Below are 20046 nucleotides of genomic sequence, written 5' to 3'. Positions count from 1 at the left end.
CATTAAATATCACTCCAACCTCCATTGCTCAGAAATGCTCCTGAACTGCTCCCAATCCTCTGAGGATGGTTAAGAAGAAATGTGTGTGTGTGGGGGGGACCATACAATTACTTTACACTTCAGCTATTAGGACCCAATGATAGCAACATCAATGCTGACGGCTAGAGAAGCTGGTGAGAACATAGGGGAAGCACACTTCACACTCCAACAAATGCTTTGGGGCCATTTAGAGGGCAATTTAAACTGACCAAGGAAGACCGGCAGACCATCATCACAGATGTCAGATGATATTTAATCAAAACAGGTGGTGTCTCAGAAGGGGGGTTAGACTAATACTAAGCAGGAAGCTTACACTAACACAGAGACAAGAAAAATAATTTGTCAACATCTACAAACCAGAATTTAGGTACTTAAATCCATATTTGGGAACCTCAATAAGTGGCCTGTTTTGCAAAGATGCCAAACATCCAGCAGCTCCCGTAAAGGCCTTTCCTGGGAATACATTTTGAGACAGTTGTGGTGAGACAATGCTATAATATCTGCATACTTCGTGTTTCTGTGTCCATAATGAATCTGGGTTCGGACCCGAGTATGATATGGACATACCACTAGTTGGGTTGGTTAATGTTGTGCTAGTGATGGATGAAGATCAGGTGGCCACTTTGATTTTGTCAGACTGATCAGGTAGTATTTGGAACCATTAACACTATTATATATGTTGAGTCATTAGCCTCTGTGATAGTTTTCATTTCAGTGATAAGGGAGGAGTGAATAAATGATTTATCCTCTAAAGCGAAATATTGGATTGATTGCTTGAGAAGTTTGTGATTTTTGTCCCCTTTATCTGAGAAATTGTAGGCCTTTGTTGCTGGAAATGTGTGAAGAGAGTAGGAGTCACCCACGAGTGGCTTGGCTTCTTTTGAGCAGAGAGATCCCAGAGGATAGGATTGAACGATTGCCCTTTTGCTATGGGGACTCTGGCTTTCTGTGGGATTATAGCTTGCTCCGATGCACATTCAGTGGAGAATGTAAAATGGAGAGAAAACATTTTATTATTGATAGAATACTACACTCATACATGTGCAGAAGTATGATTCTGTTTTTTGAAACCTGAGAATAACTCGTAGTGAAGAGTGTGTGGGCTAAATTTTGCTCTCATTTATTTTTTGGCAAAAAACATGCTCTACTAGATAGAGTTGCTGATATGCTCATTTATTCAATAAATAATTCTTTTGAAAAAAGTCCATATTAGACATAAAATAATTAGGTGCTTTAATGACTGGAACTGGGCACATACGATGAAACGTTTTCTGTAAATAATGCTACCATTAATATGAATTTGCCCTGTTCAGCTTTGGCCCTTTTTGGAATTTGTTTAATACAGACGTTGGCATGATCCAGTTGTAGTCATGCTAATGATCATGGAAAGTAAATTTTAGTTTCGATATGCAAATATTTGTTCTTTATTTATTTTATGTGTGTGGGGATTTTTTTCAACACAACAGTGGGAATAGATTTACAAAAGCCCTCATCAGCTCTTTGGCAAAGAGATAGTCGAATGAACTAGATAAGAAGCTAACCAAATGCTTTGTAACTAAGGATGTAACACATGTGCTGTTGTATTTTATCAGCGACTACTGATAATAGAAAATTACAGGTTACTACACGCACACTGTAATTAATATATTTTATATGGACATATGGCACTGATTAACACTCTTCACAACTCACACAGATCAGTAGCTCCTTTGTGTGAATGTGATAAGAGAAGATTTAATTTAAAATGAGTTTGCATCCGGCAACATACAATATGTCTAAAGTTAAGCTCGTGCATAAGTGAGTGGAGGATCCATGCCTTACTGAACAACTGCAGAAATATGTGAAATGACATCACATGCCTGCAGATGGAGGGGAATGAAGGCATTTAATTGCACAATAAATATAGTTTTAGTCATCAGTGGTGTTTACTGATACGCACCTACTTCAATTGTGTCACGTAATAAGGTACTGCATGTCTGTCACTTCCTACTTCTATTAACACTGGTGTTGACTGAACTGCCGCCATTCAAGCCTCCAAATCCCATCTGATGCCGTGAGTAGACTCTGGTTGGTAATATCTTTTCCTTCCTGAACTCAGATTTACATTTTAGATGCTCTTTTGGGAGTAAAATAACTAATAACCTGTACCTCAGTCACTTGGTTTGTGTCACATTTGAATGTGGTTTTTGACAGGTCCTTAGATGGAGTTATGGTGAATGCTTGTAACATTGGAGAGGAGATGGAGTGAGGAGAATTGACACTGCAACTCCTCTGGTCTATATATTTTATGGGGATAAAAGATTGTTGGAATGAGGAACAATAGACAGAAAGTCTCCTAAGGGTAGATCTGTTCTTTTTCATAGATTGAGACATTACTTAAACCTTATTGTAAAATGTACCATTTACAGTACTTTACAAATGAACATGGCCCAAAAGAATATTCACCATAATTGAGCATGGTACTTTAAATCGCTATAGGCGAGTATTTTTTGTGTTCTTAATACAGAATTCAATAGTGGGTTCTTTTTGTGCTGTTTTCAATCAAACCTAACTTTCAGTCTCCCGACTTGCATTGATGTGCCACAAATCTAGCAATTTTATTTTTGTAAAATTCTGTGGTAAATTTGACTCAACAAAGTAAGGGATTGGTATCACTGCACAGAACCAGGGAGAGTGCTTGTGGGCTATATTAAAGTCATGCTTTTTAAACACGATTGCCATTCCAGTCATATTATAAATGTCTTTTATTGGGATATGTGATTACTATATGGACCAAGTAGTGTGGAGGTTTTACGATGTATTCTTGACAAATTTATTTTAAAAAATTAGTCTGAGAAATTTATAATCCTGGAAATAATGGTTTATAGCAGTATGTTAGATTATAAACTCTTTGTGGCAGGGACCATGTCTTCCTATGTGTTTGGTCAATGTCCAATAAAATAGGCTCCTGATCCACAATATATTATTAAGTAATAATAAAATAACAAATGTATAGATGTGGCCATTACTTGACTGGCATGAATGCATTCCTTGATATATTTTTAATCCTTATTTTTATTGTGTTTTTGTGTTTAACAAAACATAAGACACTAACTTACATAACAACGGTCCTGGGTATGAAGCAATTTAACTACTTTGTAGTGCTCAAGGTATAACAGTACTTCACATAGGACCTGCTCCATCTTCTATTGCAGGCAAAGGGAGTGTTTCAGTAAGTTCAATAAGAATTGGATATCGCCATAAATACAACAGAATCATGACAGAGACTAAAGTAGGGCCTGTCCCCGACTGAATTCCATATTACTGTGCTTGTGAGTAAGAATTGGCAGGTAAAATAGTGGGGTTTTTTTTCCATTTTCCAGCATATATTTCACACTCTTTAGATATAGAAGAGAATTGGCATAACATTACAAAGCCAATATGTATGTTAGTAGAAACGTTATTAATAGACGCATTTTTTTTTCACAGAAACAAGATGTGGTGGTTTATTGCAGTAGTCTGTCTAATACAAGCCATTACAAGCTCAGAAGAACTCATCAAGAAAAGAAACATGAATCCCGAAACGTTTATGAATATTGTAAGTCAAGTATTTGTGAAAATCTTAACTATAATGGAACATAATAATTAGACATTGGCCTGAAAATTCAGATTCAGGTTGAGGGCCACATTTCAAATTTTTAACCACAACGTTTGGGGGTGTCTTGTTTTGGGATTTAGAAAGGCTCATTAAATACATCTACCAAGTGACCTAATTGCAAACTTTGGATCCAAGTTTAGGTCCATATTTAATATTGATAATGTTTCATTAACAAGTTTTCTCTTTAACTCTTTCCCTTCCCCCATTATAGCAGCACTTACTGTTTTTCCAGAAGAACCTTACAATTTATCTGTATTGAAGGCTAGATCAGGGGAAGTATGAAGTGTGCATATGAGTAAGTCAGCTATAAATGGGAGTGATCTTTTATATTCAGTTCCATGCATTTCTTTGTTCCCGGAAAGAAAATTCATCACGCCTGTTTTCTCTTCTCAGATGTCATGGTTCCCTATTTTGAGGGAGGATCTGAGCCAGCAATAATGAGTCTACATAATAGTTATGCTCAAACACTTTTTTGACAACCCTTCGGGAAGTAATTGCTTGATGTATGTACGTTAAGGGATTATTAAATAGATGATTATGGTTTAAAGTATGAAGCATAAGATGGATCTTTACAAGAGATAAATTGTAAGAAAATGTGGAGCTGAATACATGGAGACTTTGCAAAAGGAGTGGGTTTCAAGGCGGGAGTGAAATGAGCACAGAAAGGATGCTTGGTGTTTGGCATGTTTCTGTGGTATTGTAAACACTTATATTTGGGGTAGTTTATACCCTTACTTTTATAAGAGGATTCATAATAAAGTTCTTTCTATCATGGAGCCAACCATTTTCTGAGATGTAAAGATACATAATTATTATAGGACAAAGCAAATCTAAGATAGTCTAAAGTTTGGTTTAATGGAAACTCCCCATTGGAGTGGATTTTAATAGCTAGAGCTGTCAGAGAATTACACAAGAGCATGCAGGATTCCTGCAGTACTGGCCCTTCAGGTTAGGCAAGATGGAGTTCACCTATCTTGTTTTGGCTCAGGTATATTACGATCATTATCTGCAGATGTAAATTGGCTCTGAGAAAGATTTAGCATGTAAATTTTGCTACCAATGTTCAGTTGAGCTGTCAGCAGACACCATTGCTTATAATCTTCTGGTTCTTACGAGTTCCTAAAGCTGGCATTTTCCATAATGCTCTGCACAAACCTACTCCCCACATACTAGGATGAAATGTTTATATTATTAAATACTGAGGCTCTGGGACCCAGACCTATCTCCCCTCCATACGCTTAATTACCTTTCTGTTCGGGTTCATGTCGCAATCCAGGAAAAGCTCCCCCAGCTGGAAACTCACTAGACTGCCGTGTTTGCGCTCACATGCTTTAAGTGTCCCTAGTCTGAGTAGTCTGTAACACTGTCTCTTTTCTTGGCCTCTCTGGCATGCTTCCTGGGCACGGGCTCCTTGTTTGTTACCCTGTCACTGAGATAGGGCCTCGTGGCCCACCAGCTATAGGCCCCCACCAGTGCTAATACCCCAGATTCCCCCATAATTTAAGATCATCCTATCCCTGAGCTCCTAGTTTGTGGGAACTCTGTGTTTATAGTGAAGCAAACAGATGCACAGATTTCTCAGAAGATTCCAAAAACCAATCACTTACTTCAGCAAACACAAGAAAGACAGAGCTAGACAAAACTATGACACCTGTACACATTTTCCTCAGCACTCTTGAGCATTCTTTGAGCTTAGGGCATGTACACTAAGGAGTCCAGGATACCATCTCCTGTACATGGCTTTTCCTCCAAATCATAAAGTCTCTCCTCTTTTCTGCATAGTTTCCTTATTCATCAGCCAGTCCTGCAGTTAAATAGAACTCTTCTACTATGACAACATGTCCCTCTGTTCCTCTTTCCTGGCCAAAGGCCCTTTGTGTCATTCTTTGAGTTCCACTTTGTCAATGATCAGGCTCATCGGGTGACCAGAGTCCCACCACAATATCTATTGCTTTGTTACCTCCTCCTTGGAGTTCAGACATGAAAAACTGGTTTGCTCTGGGCAGCAATCATCTCTTTGCTCCATTTGAATGGAGGCTCATCAAAGTTGAGTGGCCTACCATTGTCCCTGATCAGGAGGAGAGGCGACATCCTGACAGCTGATGGTGAATTGTACACTTGTCAAAGTTAGAATCAGGGACTCACAATTTGTTCAGACCACTCTGTTTTATTAGCGCAGCGCTCCGCCAATAACACCCAGATAATGTGAGTGGCCATGCAAGACCCAAACAGTCTTATTTTACAGATAAAAGAGCCAGAAATTAGACAAAGGGACAAAGAAAGCAAACAGTAAAAGTCACCTGGGGCACAGCATGCAATATTCTACTTCCTTACTAACTCTTACGATTTAAGGCTAATACTTCACCAATTGCCCTTAAACGATGCAATTGTTCTATGTTAATGTCTGTATTCCTGACACCCTGGATTGCAGCATTCCAATATTTTGCTTAAAGATACAGACAGCATTTTCTTTAATCCTTTCTATTGTTAAAATATAATTCATTCTACTTTCACAACATTCAATTCAGCAATTTCATAAATCAACCAGGAATTCTTAAATTGTACATAGACAAATTCCCCAAATCATCACAGATCAAAAGTTACTTTTTACTATATTTTTCTCATTTATTAATCACTGACCCCTTTTTTTGCATCTAAATGCTTAACTTATTGAGGATTTCTTGAAATGACTATTCCAATGAAAACTATTTTCAAATAATAGATTCCTGAATATTTATTCCCTTCTGGACTAATGCCGTTACATTTGGATATGCAAAGGAAGAACATAGAAATGTTACATTCTTTGTGAGAAATTTTCTAAGCTTTTCCACAGCTAATCCAGCCTTCTTCATACCTCCTTGTTCAGGTAATTGGGCTGGAAATCTCAGGAGAATGGGCTCTCTGGAATATTTTCAATACTTTCTGGTTTGGGCCAGGTTAGGAATACAGTTCTCTCACTATTTTAGGCTTTGTTCCATATCCCTGTTGAAACTAGTTAAGTGCAGGAACTCATAAAATTTAAACAAACACTCATGCTAACACTTCCTAGTGGGAAATGCCCTCTTCCTTGCAACAGATAATGAAAAATCTATCAGGGCGGCTCGAGGTATTTTGCCACCCCAAGCACGGCAGGCAGGCTGCCTTTGGGGGCTTGCCTGCAGGAGGTCTCTAGTCCCGTGGATTCAGCGGCCCGCCTGCAGGAGGTCTGCAGAAGCCACGGAACCAGCAGACCCTCCACAGGCATGCCGCTGAAGGCAACCTGCCTGCCGCCCTCGTGGCGACCGACAGAGCGCCCCCCGTGGCTTGCCGCCCAAAGCACACACTTGGTGTGCTGATGCTGGGAGCTGCCCCTGAATCTGATACATGTAAACAATCTGAGGGCTGGTCTACACTACGGGGAAAAATCGATCTTAGATACGCAACTCAGCTACATGAATTACGTAGCTGAAGTCGAAGTAACTAAGATCAATTACTCACTGTCCTCACGGCGCGGATCGATGTCCGCTGCTCCTCCTGTCGATTCGCAACTCCGTTTGGGGTTGGTGGAGTTACGGAATCGATATAAGCGCGTTCCAGGGATCGATATAGTGGCGTCTAGATGCGACGCGATATATCGCTCCCGAGCAATTGATTGCTACCCGCCGATACGGCGGGTAGTGGAGACGTACCCTTAGACATTTCTTTAATTCCCTCAGAGTCAGTTGATCTGCTATGAAGGATATCCCAGTGAGGAGTATGAAGTTCTGACAGAGGATGGCTATTACTTGAAAATAAACAGAATTCCTTATGGCAGAGAAAAACCTACAGACGAAGGTATGATTCCATTTTCCTTGATGCACAAAACCCCAAATAACACTCATCCAAAATAAAACAAACCAACCCACCAATCCAGGTTTAAAAAAGATATATTGGAGGCATGTTTAAAGTCTGTGGTGAAATCCTGAACCCAAATCTCAGACTGAAAACCAACCAACCAACCAATCAATCAATCAATCAATCAATCAATCAATCAAGTCTTTACAAATGTCTATATGTTTGTGATTTTTCTGAACAAAGCAGGGTGAGGAAAATTGAGAATGATTAGGTCATGGTTTTTGACAGTAGCAGTAACATAACTTTGAGAACAGGAGAGGCTGGATGCCTGTTGTCTGAGTAGCACAGTGATTTTTTCCTATAAATTTGTGACTTTTGTATATTTTATTCTGTTTGGTTGTTATGTCAAGCAACCAGCCTTAGTTATCAGCAACAAAAAACAGGGATTTAGTATGGAAATGCTTAGGAAATCTTAACTACAGCTGTTAGCAGCTTTAAAGCTAATTGTACATATGTATGTATAGAACACTAATGACAGCCATAGCTAAACTTCCCTAAACATTTCCATTCTAACCCCCTATTTACAGTTGCTTTTAACTATAGCTAATTATTTGCCATGGGGTATCATACTTGTGGGTGTGCTCTGATATAAAGGTTTTATCAGCATGTGTTTGGGACGAGTGAAATACAGTATGTCACTTTGCCATGTTACAGAACGACAAGTTTGGTAAAGTATTCCATTTATTTAGGCCCAAAGCCAGCTGTGCTTCTCCAGCATGGATTGTTTGGTCAAGGTAGCAACTGGATCGAAAATTTGGCCAACAACAGTCTGGGCTTCATGCTAGCAGATGCTGGCTATGATGTTTGGATAGGAAATAGCCGAGGAACAACATGGTCTCAAAGACACCAGAAATTTTCAGTTGGCCAAGAGGAATTTTGGGATTTCAGGTAGGCTGAACTGGAGAGAAACTAGTGAAAGTGACAAACTGTTTTGCATGTTGGCAATTCTGTATGTGCAGTGATCTATGTTTCTCTTAATTCATGTGAACATCAATTTGTGTGATTTGTGCACAGCAATGGTGCTCAGATAGGATTTAGATCTGTACTTTTGTATGAATTTCCATTTGGTTCCATTGTCATGGCCTTGGGAGGCCATAAGTTTAAATCAGCAGAGAACCTCCTCCTGCACCCCTTACTCACATCATTAATGCCACTGTTTTCAGTAGCACTAGGATTGAAAGATGCAGCACAGAGCTAAACAGAACCCTCTGTGTGGTAGAAATCTTTGCATTGAAACATGTCATCGTCAGGGCCATTACTCACCTACAGAAATATATTGTGCTGTTAGATAGGTTTAGTTCATTAAATATCACAAGGAAACTTTCCCTCACTGTAATCCTATCCAGTGGCCAAGGGCAGTCAGTCCCTGAGCACAAAGCAGAATTGGGATTGCTCTCACCTTGGGGATAGAGTTTGCCCCAAAGAGGGTAAGGAGGAGCATGGAACAGGCCCATCCATCTTCCATTTGCATCAGTCCAGAGTGGGCCCGGTGAACTATAGGGAGGAGGCAGCACCATGCTTAAGGGGCAGCTGCACATTCTCTTTCACATGGGGAAGCTCAGGCATAAAATGCATGGAATACAGGTTTCAGGCAATATTATCAAGCTTTCCAGTTGGCTGCTGCCTCCCCTTTGGGTATTATTTAACTATTGCTGAGCCATTTTCTAACAAGCTTGTTGTTAGTGATTTACTGGAACTGGGTCTAGTTATTAGAATACCCTCTAAAGGACATAGCCATTTTCCTTTAGCACAGAAGCAGAATTAAAAGAGCATTGGGCTAACATTAATTCAAACATCATGTCTTGGCGAACAGAACATTATATTTCCTAGGCTTGTAAACACACTCAATATTGAAAAATGAATAGAGCATCTGTATTATGTAGAGAGATAAAGATTCAAACTCTAGGCTGGCAAACTGAGGCTGGGCTGGATCCCTGAAGAGTTTGAGCTGTTATCTAACAGATCCAGAGTTCACTAGTGTTGCATTCAAATATATGTGGGCAGGATTTCCTGGCCAGATTCTCTCCCTAGCCAGAGCTCCGCTCACTGCAAAGCTGGTTACAGCTCCCTGATTCTGAGAGCAAGCCCTGCCAATTTTCAGATGCTGCTGAGCTGCTGAAAGCTGTAGCACTCATATAGGGTCTTTAATGGACCCTTTTCCAGTGAAGTGGTTGAGGGAAGGATTGGATAGTAGCCAGAGGCACAGCCCCAGGTCCCACGCAGTTGCACTCAGCAGAGAGCTTCCCTACACAATGGGAATTTTCTCCTGGAAATCTATCCCCAAATTCCAGTCCCTTAAGGTCACCGTAGTGGTGCATAAGAGGCATAACTTACTTGAGAATCTGACCCTATAACTTCATTGTGTGACTAACTTCATATTTTTATATTGCAGTTTTCATGAAATGGGCATATATGACCTTCAAGCTATGATAAACTTTATTCTGCAGGAAACTGGACAGAAGCAACTGTATTATGTTGGCTACTCTCAGGGCGGCAGTATGGGTATGCTAGCAGAATTTGATGCATTCGCATTGTACTTTTCTCTCTCTTAAATACAAAAGGCTTTCTCTGGGCTATTATTAACTCTTTCATAAGTTTATAAGGAGAAAATTGCAGAGATGATTCCCATTTTTGTGTAACGTGCCAACACTTTATATAGGGCTAAGTTCAGGATTCCTTTCTCAGTTTTCAGTCAGATCTGACTCAGGTAAAAGTCCCACTGAAGCCATGAAGCCTGTGATGTAATCAGAGGCAGCCAACAGATTCCTAGAAAAACCAGAGAGGTTTTCGTGACCACCAAAGGTTCCTCTCCTGCTAAACTTCATCTTGGTGTCACAAGTGGAATTTTTGACTATACTTCAGCCTGAAAAATCTTTCATTGCTGAAGAGACAAGGATACCCTCTAAAATTAACCCAGGGACGCTGCACCAAATACATGGCTTTTGTTTTCAGGTGAAACGCATGGTGCTCCCTTCTTCCATACTAATGGATAGTCTAGCCCAAGTGTGAAAATGAGCTTATTGTTCCAACTCAGGCTTATCAAGTTATCATATTCTCTGTTAGCAATAGGGACAAAATACTATCCTTTTAGTGTCAATAACTGATAATCGAGAGATCTGCTTCTTGGCAATAGGCATTAAAGAGGTCCATATCAGGACTATATTTGACCATAGAAATAAGAAATAATCTCCTTTTAACATCTCTGCTGTGAAAGTTATATAAAAGTTAAACAGAAAGGTCATGAACAAATATCCCTGCTAACTCCTCTGAAGCGCTGATGACCTTGGTACAGTTTCCATTTCTGCTTGCTCTTATTCTGGGATAAATTGCATCATTCAGCATACTTTATCAGATGCATGCCGTGGAAAATACAATAGGAAGATATATATATACACAGAGAACATGAAAAAATGGGTGTCCCCATACCAACTATAACAAGACTAATCAATCAAGACTAGTCAATTGGGCTATTATCAGCAGGAGAAAAAACACTTTTGTAGTGATAATCAGGATGGCCCATTTCCAACAGTTGTCGAGAAGGTGTGAGTAACAGTAGGGGAAAAATTAGCATGGGGAAATAGTTTTACTCTGTGTAATAATCCATCCACTCCTAGTCTTTATTCAAGCCTAATTTAATGGTGTAGAGTTTGCAAATTAATTCCAATTCAGCAGTTTCTCATTGGAGTCTGTTTTTGAAGCTTTTTTGTTAGAGAATTGCAACTTTTAGGTCTGTAATTGAGTCCAGGGATGGTCACTCAATTAATTTGCAAACTGAACACCATTAAATTAGGCTTAAATAAAGACTGGGAGTGGATGGGTCATTACATAAAGTAAAACTATTTCCCCATGCTAATTTTTCCCCTACTGTTACTCGCACCTTCTCGTCAACTGTTGGAAATGGGCCATCCTGATTATCACTACAAAAGTTTTTTTTTCTCCTGCTGATAATAGCCCACCTTAATTAATTAGTCTCATTATAGTTGGTATGGCAACACCCATTTTTTCATGTTCTCTGTGTGTGTGTGTGTGTGTGTATATATCTTCCTACTGTATTTTCCACTGCATGCATCCGATGAAGTGGATTTTAGCCCACGAAAGCTTATGCCCAAATAAATTTGTTAGTCACTAAGGCAGTGGTTCTCAAACATGGGCCGCTGCTTGTTAAGGGAGAGTTCCTGGCAGGCCAGGCTGGTTTGTTTACCTGACGCGTCCACAGGTTCGGCCGATCGCGGCTCCCACTGGCCGCGGTTCACCGCTCCAGGCCAATGGGGCTGTAGGAAGGGTGGCCAGCTCATCCCTCGGTCTGTGCCGCTTTCCGCACCTCCCATTGGCCTGGAGCGGTGAACTGCAGCCAAAGGAAGCCGTGATCGGCTGAACCTATGGACGTGGCAGGTAAACAAACCAGCCCAGCCCACCAAGGGCTTTCCCTGAACAAGCGGCAGCCCAAGTTTGAGAACCACTGCTCCAAGATGCCACAAGGACTCCTCGTTCTTTTTGCTGATACAGACTAACATGGCTGCCACTCTGAAACCTGTCAGTATTCCGTTATTTTCTGTAAGATTTCCATAATTATTCTCCTCTCTTTCTCAGGATTCATAGCATTTTCTTCCATGCCACAGTTGGCACAGAAAGTCAAAATGTTTTTTGCCTTGGCTCCTGCTGTCACCGTTGGACACAGCAAAAGCCCTGTAGTGAAAATGTTGTTAATGCCTGAAGAAGCATTACAGGTATGAGATTTCTCTGTATTTTATTACGCTACTGAGTACTGGTCTTTAAAAAGAGGCATTGTGCCTGAGCAGGAGTCCCACGCTACCAGATAATACAAGAGGTAATATACTGTAAACAGTTTAGATTGCCACTGACATATTAATTCAGTCACAGTGCATGTATATTCCATAGTGTTTTTGGTTGCTTGTTTTGTTAAACATATGTGTAGTGGGGTGGTTACTCCATGTCAAGGTTCCTTCCCCACTCTGAACTTTAGGATACAAATGTGGGGACCTGCATGGACACTTATAAGCTTGATTACTAGCTTAGATCTGGTAACTCTGCCACCATCCAGAAATTTCAGTCTCTGGAGCACTTTCTGTCCCCCCAAAACTTTCCCCTTCCTGGGTTGCCTTGAGAGGCTTCTCCAGTTCTCTGGTGAACACAGATCCAAACCCCTTGGATCTTAAAACAAGGAGAAATTAACCATCCTCCCTCCTTTCCCCCCACCAATCCCTGGTGAGTCCAGATCCAATCCCCTTGGATGTTAAAACAAGGAAACATCAATCAGGTTCTTAAAAAGAAAGCGTTTAATTAAAGAAAGAAAAGTAAAAAACAATCATCTCTGTAAAATCAGGATGGAAAATACTTTACAGGGTAATCAGAGTCCTATACCTCAGAGGAACCCCCTCTAGCCTTAGGTTCAGAGTTACAGCAAGCAGAGGTAAAATTGTCTCTGCGAAAAAGAGACATTTACAAGTTGAGAAAACAAAAATAAAACGAATCTGCCTTGCCTGGCTGTTACTTACAATTTTGAAACATGAGAGACTGATTCAGAGAGATTTGGAGAGCCTGGATGGACTTCTGGTCTCTCTTAGTCCCAAAAGCGAACAACACCCCAAAAAAAGAGCACACACAAAGACTTCCCTCCACCAAGATTTGAAAGTATCTTGTCCCCTTATTGGTCCTCTGGTCTGGTGTCAGCCAGGTTCATTGAGCTTCTTAACCCTTTACAGGTAAAGGGGCATTAACCCTTAACTATCTGTTTATGACACCCTTCTCCTGCCCTGAAGGGCTTAAAACTGCCCTGGGAGAGGGCTGTGGTGGGGAAAGCAGATACAAGGCTGATTGGGGAAGCAGCCGCAGCTGGGCCACTCCCCAATCAGGCCTCACCTGGCCCTATAAAGGCTTGAGCCAGGAGCTCAAGCAGAGGGTCTCTTTCTGTATTCAGAGAGAGATGGGTCTGGCTGCAGGGAGGTTAACTAGGTATCTGGAGTGGAGCAGGGCTGGGGAAGGCCAAGTGAGCCAGGGAGCTCTGGCCTAGGAAAGCCCCAGGCTGCAGGCCTGGTAAGGCCTATTAGATACTAGGTTGCAGGGGCAGCCAATGGGTAGCCAGAGACAGCAGGTCCAAACCCCTTTGCCTATGATGAGTGGCTTATACTGCAGGCTGCCTCAGTAAGCGGGGGCTAGATGGGGACTGGGCAGTAGCCAAGACTGAGGTGAAGTGGGGACAGTGGGTGGGGGTTCCCCTGGGAAGGGGAGACCCAGAACTGTGGGGGTACTGCCAGGGGGCAGCACCCAGTTAAAGGGGCACCGGGATCCTTGGAGGGACATGGGGGGGCTGCAAGCGGCAGCGAGACACTGGCCTGCAGAGGGCACTCCAACAGCTGGAGAGCTAATTCCCAGAGATGACCAGCAGGAGGTGCCGCTGGGTAAGTCTCTGCCATTTACAATATGCCTCTCACTGTATGTGCAAGGTGTCAGAATTAACATCCCTATTCGGAGTCTTAACTGTTGAATTCCTGACTTCAGTATGTTTAAATTAACCATTTTAATGCTGTATTCAAGTACTTTTTAAATTTATTTTGAAAAAAATGGGGGGAGAAGGTATCTGAATGTGAATTTTCCAACTTCACGTTCAGCTTATCATATTGATGCCATTCTGATGCATATGTCTTTGAGGTATCTGTTCAAGTCAGGGATAGAGGGTGGGTAATACACTTCTGTCTTCTTGCCTTGAATGAATGAAAATCCCATGAAGTATGCATGTATTAACTGTGACATTTGTGGAATACACTGTTGATGGAACACAGTTGTGGTCATAGTAGCTACATGAAAACCTAAAGGAAGTCAGTTAAGGGTATGACCTGGATCAGGCCTGGACTGTGATAAGGAAACTATACCAAATACACTTTGAAAGTTCACTGTAAGTAATGCTCTTTGCATTTTCACAGGATCTTCTTGGCAAAAGAGAGTTCCGCTGGTGGAGTAAGACTATGAGGGAGTTTGCTGCCAAAATATGCTGCTATGACTTACCTAATAGACTTTGTGCCAATGCATTTTTCTTTGCGGGTGGATTCAATGAGAAAAACATAAATATGGTATGTGTGTATATCTATATCAGCCCTATTTTTTTTTAGTGATGATTAAAATCAAGCTAACTTTTTCAGTTCAACAGCTTTTATGCCAAGTGTGCAATTTATTTAATTTGGAATGAGTAAGGCTGAGTCCTTTAATTGTTGCAGGATTTTGCTAGGGACTTTCAAACATGATGAGAATGGAGAAAGCAAATGTCTCAATAATGCAGGTGATGAAAAGCAATATAACTGGGAATTTCTGTAGCCTGCAGTTGGCTTAGTGGTTTGGTTAATGTGTTACACTGCTTTATTGAGAACAAGACAGGTAAGTGTTTAACATGGCATTAAAATATCACAGTCAAATTTGGAGTTTACAGCCTGCAGTCCCAGGCCTTGACTTACGCAACAGCAGTGCATGCTGTGGCCAGAGCAGTTGTGCAGGGAGGGTTGAAATGCTCACTTTTCAGTGCTATGGGTAGGCCATCTGCACTGGTTTCCAGTGGAACAGGTGAGCAGAAGCGAGGCTGTTGGATCCACTGCCCCCAAAACATTACTCAGGCGAACATATTGTTGCACAGTATAGTGGCTTAGTGGTTATAGATGGATTATGCTATAGTCCTAATGCCTATCTGTCCATTTGAGGAGGTGATGTTGTGAGAATTCCATTCCTCAGCCTAACCTCCCCTACACTAGAATGCAGCCCAGATAAGGAAAGTCAGCAGTTCCCTAACAGGCACCAGTTGCCAACTAATATTTATCAATAATATTATTAAATTGTCGGTAGGCTTAACAGGCACCAGTCAGCCAAAGATTAAAGTAGTGTCTGCTGTCAGCACTGCAAGGTACCCACTGTCACACACATACCTTTGCAAACCATACGTTGTCAGGAATATTTAATCTCGTCTCTGGGGGGAATGTTGAGAGTCCATTTGCCAGAGGTGTCTTTACATGGCAATCTGGAGTTCTATGAATGAAAAAAGGAAAAGGAAATTGTGCCTCATGTGAGCTAGTACCTTGCTCAACCTGCTCTGAAACAAAGTCCCATGCAATATGTAGAGTCAAAGACTTGCACCCTTTGCGGGGGGGAAGGGGGGAGAGAGAGAAGGTGGGTCTATTAGCACAGAAATTAATGACAGGAAACAAAGTTCAGCCCAGCTTTCTACTCAAACTCAGCTCTTCCTACATGCGCCTGCTTAAGCAACAGCCCTGACTCCTCTGTTTACAGAGAGCAAACTCCCACTTCCTTATATTCAGAGGTCTGACAATCCACCTAGCTCAATGGGTCAATAGCATCCACCTAGCTTTCCCCCAGGATCTACACATAGCAAAAGCATGAGGTCATTTAGGCAAACATTGCAAGCCTGTTTTATCTAGCACTGAAAACCATAACTCAGACAGAATTAAATAAAACCTAACAATAGGGTCAAGGAGAGCTTAATATTTTAGATGTTTCTTACTACTTTTGGCAGAACTATCATAAGTACTGATGTAAAATTAACAGATATGAGAGGAATTATATTTCTGAAAATATTCCAGTTTTTTCTGGCTACCAACTTGCTCAATTTTGGATGATTTGTAATGCTGTAGTTACAGAACTGAATGGTGTTATGTAAATCCTGCCTTTCTCCCATTTCATTTAGAAAACAAATGATAGCCTAAAAATGTTTTTTGCAGAGTCGAATGGATGTGTACACAGGCCACTTCCCAATGAAAACATCTATTAAAAACATACTGCACTGGGCCCGGTAGAGCTTCTGAAATCTTTCAATATTCTGCCATTTTATACTCTCCCTTGAGCTCTCTGATTATAGTTAAAACCTGATTTGTTCAGAAGAACAGGCATTTATTTATCAATGAGAATTTTAATATAGTGGACATAATCCTTTGAGTTCCATCTTTGACGTTGTTGGTTACTGAGAGTTTTCAGCGTGAAAAGATAGGCATGTAGGAAAGCTATGAATATTAAGATTGTTAAAGTCACACACTCAGAGTTAGGAAAATTCCAGAATAAAGTTTGCTCATGCAACCTTAATTAAGCCCCCTTGTGCATAGGTATTATGATACAGTCTTTAATTACTTGATCACATACTCTTTTTCCACAGGGCCCTGCCTCATTCAGTGCACAGGATGGACATGGCTCAAGGAAACTAGACATTTTATAACAAATGACTGAACTGGTTTTATTGAAATTTGCCAAAATAATTTAGCCTGAGAGAGCCTGGAAAACTACAGCCTAAATTATTAAAATTTGGCAAACTGAAAACAGGCTTTTATAATGATCACCTGACCCTTTTCTTAACTATAGGGTTTGCTGCTTGTGTCATCTATAATCCCTCCGTGAAGAACACCAGTATAGAAAGCAGTCCTGAAAAGGAAAATTATAATTCTTTTAATTGTTTATATACACCTATAGCCTGATATAACTCTGTCCTCGGGAGCCAAAAAATCTTACTGTGTTATAGGTGAAACCGCGTTATATCGAACTTGCTTTGATCTGCCAGAGTGCACAGCCCCGCCTCCTCGGAGCGCTGCTTTACTGCGTTATATCCAAATTCATGTTATATTGGGCTGTGTTATATTGATGTAGAGGAGTATTTTAAGATTATTGTGTCAGAAAGAGAAAGATTGGACAAAAATCAGGGACTATGTAATACCAAAATCTGTCAGTACAAAGTTCTCGAAAAGCACCCTGGTGCACAGTGTTTATGATGAGTTAACAAGAGAAAAACTTGTTTGTTAGCAGATACAGATTAAAAATTACTTGCCGGCAATAAAAGTGAGAAGTGATTTTGAAGAAGTGCATGTAAGTTTTTTATGCTGTTGTAGATGCAAGGGCTAAATTCTGATCCTATTGAAGTCAATGAGTGTTTTGCCAAAAATTAAACATTTTGGATGAAATTTAAGTCCTGCATACTATAATATCATTGTTTCATGATAGTTTAAGGCAGAACAGCACACTGATATGCAAAGGCATGTGGATATTTGGTCTATTTTACACTTTCTTTTCTTCATTTTGCTAGGCAGTTAATCAGGAGAATTCAATATTTTGACTATGGCAGTGAGAACCCGGCTAAGTACAACCAGGTAGGGAAAAATGATTTTTTATGAAACGAAGTAGTCTTTTAAAAATAAGAATGATCCCCTGCCTTCCCATGCTCAATCACAACACATCCCCAATCTGTTACAGCATTTGACTCAGGAAATTAGCATTAGTTTATGGATTTTTGGGGTGTATTTATATGAGTTTCATCCATTTGAAAACTTATCATACTATCTCCTTTTGCTCCTTCTTTCATCTCCTTCTCTATCATTTGTCACTTCCTCTCTTGTCCCCAGGCATCTCTGCACCTGCTCATCTGCCATCTGGTCGCCTTCCTCCTTCACTTTCCTGCCCTGTGTTCACTGCCTGCTTGGTTCTCGCCTCCCATGCACAAAGTCATTGTTACTTGGCCCTGTCTCCTCCTGCACATGCTCCCCTGCTTCTGGGTCATCCTCTCTCCCTGCACAGCCTCCATCTTCCTTGCTTCCCCATTCCCTTGTATATGGTCCAGTTCCCTTCTTGCATGTTCTCCTGAACTTGGTTCTGTCTCTGCCAGGTGTTTTCCTTTCTCCCCGATCTCCGTGTCATAGCCTGTTTCCCTTCTCTGCTGGATGTTTTGTCGCCAGCGGGATTGGTCTTGGCTCTTCTCACACTGGCAACTCCTTTCCAGCAGCAAGTCTCTGAGAACAGTTCCTTTTCCTCCTCCTACTCCCATGAAGCACCGATCCCTAGTGAGGAAATTAGGCAGGCTTATCCTGCATGATTTCCAGCTACCCTAATGGCACCCAATACGATGTTACAAAGATGAATTGGGACAGGTTGTAGAAGGCAGCTCTTTACGGAGCAGCAGCAGGTGCCTAGTGTAGACTATCAACCACGGTTGAGACTGCTGTCCCAAAACACTGATCATCTCAGTGAATCTGGCAATTTTGCACAGCAGTCAAATGGTTAATCATGAGTTTTTGTTTAAAATAAAGACAGCAATCTGAGACTTGCATTTTTTGTCTTTCAGTCTGTCCCTCCCTTCTATAAGATAGAAGATATGATTGTTGCCCACTGCAGTATGGTCTGGTGGAGAGGACTGGATGGTAGACCCAAAGGATATTGACATGTTACTCCCTCACATACTAACCTCATTACCACAAGAATATTCTGACTGGAACCACTGGGATTTCACCTGGGGTCTTGATGCAGCCAAGCATGTGTACAGTGAAATTATTGCACTGATAGGAAAGTATCCATAAAGCCCACACCGCATTGTTTGAGAATTAATTAGTTAATTTAGATTTATTGAAATCTACTTTCTGTATGTATGCCAATAGCGGCTTTTCCACTTGCAATTTTTTGAGTCATCATGAGCTTGTAAACGGAAAGGGAGGTTACGGTGAAAGGATTTATATTTACTCTATTTTTCTTTTGGTCACGGTACCAATTTTTCCCCATCTTCCTGGTGAAATACAGTAACCAGGATTCTGTTACTCAGAAAACTGAATTATATTTCTCAGAGGAAACCTTCTGAAACCAAAACTTAAAATCCTATAATGGCACATTACAGCTGTTGAGGCCCAGAATGTGGGTGCATGCCTTAAATCTTTCAGCACAGTCCATCATTAGATGTTAAACTATGAGGACATTTCTCTGGTCCACTTAAAATACTAGAGAGCTTTCCATGTTACATGTTAAAAAATAAATGTTTTTAATGCAGCCTTTCGTATATAATTAAGATAGTCTATATTAGTTTTGACTTTGACCATTTATTTTGTATAGATTACACATGAATATATACAATAATAAGACAGCAAAAGCTAAACCAGGAAAATACACCACATCAAGGATGTCCTTGAATTGAAAGGCTTGTAACAAAAAAAAGATAAAAGAGATCACACTAGGAAGAGATGAATGAGGAAAAAAACCAATGTCTGGGAATCTAAAACATTTGTGTACAATTAGAAATATAACTTTAGCCCTTTTCTCATGTAAATTATATTTTTACTTCCAAAAATGTGCTCCCATGCTTCCCAACGTTTTGCCGGGTCACAAAGCTCTCAGTCTATCAGCTCCACTTAACCACTATTTTTTCTTTTACACTGAAATCAGTCTTCTGATAGTGGTCAATATGCATTCCATCATCCTATGATGATAACCTTGTTACAGAGAATATGTTAATGCAATCTAGTTCTTTTGATTATGAGAGGTTCTTAAAAAAAGAGGGCAGGCTGGTAAGAAACAACACACGAATTGTCACATCAGTGTTGGTCATTCATGAAACTGGTTTTCAAAGCCTCTCGGAGACACAGTGCACCTCAGTGTGCTCCTCATATTGGCCTCGGTGTCTGGCTGCTCATAATTGGCAGCCAGGTGATCTGCCCCAACCCCCGCACCCCGTCTGGAAA

The 20046-nt window shown here is 40.8% G+C and overlaps 1 protein-coding gene across 1 annotated transcript; it reads left to right on the top strand.

Annotated features, from left to right (window-relative positions):
* Positions 1–3514: 3514 nt before the first annotated feature.
* LOC115655370 (lipase member M-like) lies at positions 3515–18897 on the top strand. The gene is given in 10 exon segments (XM_030570756.1): positions 3515–3616; positions 7372–7489; positions 8239–8437; positions 9942–10051; positions 12140–12276; positions 14491–14637; positions 16288–16358; positions 17646–17697; positions 18666–18704; positions 18706–18897. Coding segments are annotated over 10 exon segments (1167 nt in total).
* Positions 18898–20046: the final 1149 nt, after the last annotated feature.

The sequence above is a fragment of the Gopherus evgoodei genome, chromosome 7, assembly GCF_007399415.2.
Source record: "Gopherus evgoodei ecotype Sinaloan lineage chromosome 7, rGopEvg1_v1.p, whole genome shotgun sequence".
NCBI classification, from domain to species: Eukaryota; Metazoa; Chordata; order Testudines; family Testudinidae; genus Gopherus; species Gopherus evgoodei.
The sequence above is the reverse complement of the archived record's forward strand: the minus strand, read 5'-3'. Positions and strand labels throughout refer to the sequence as shown.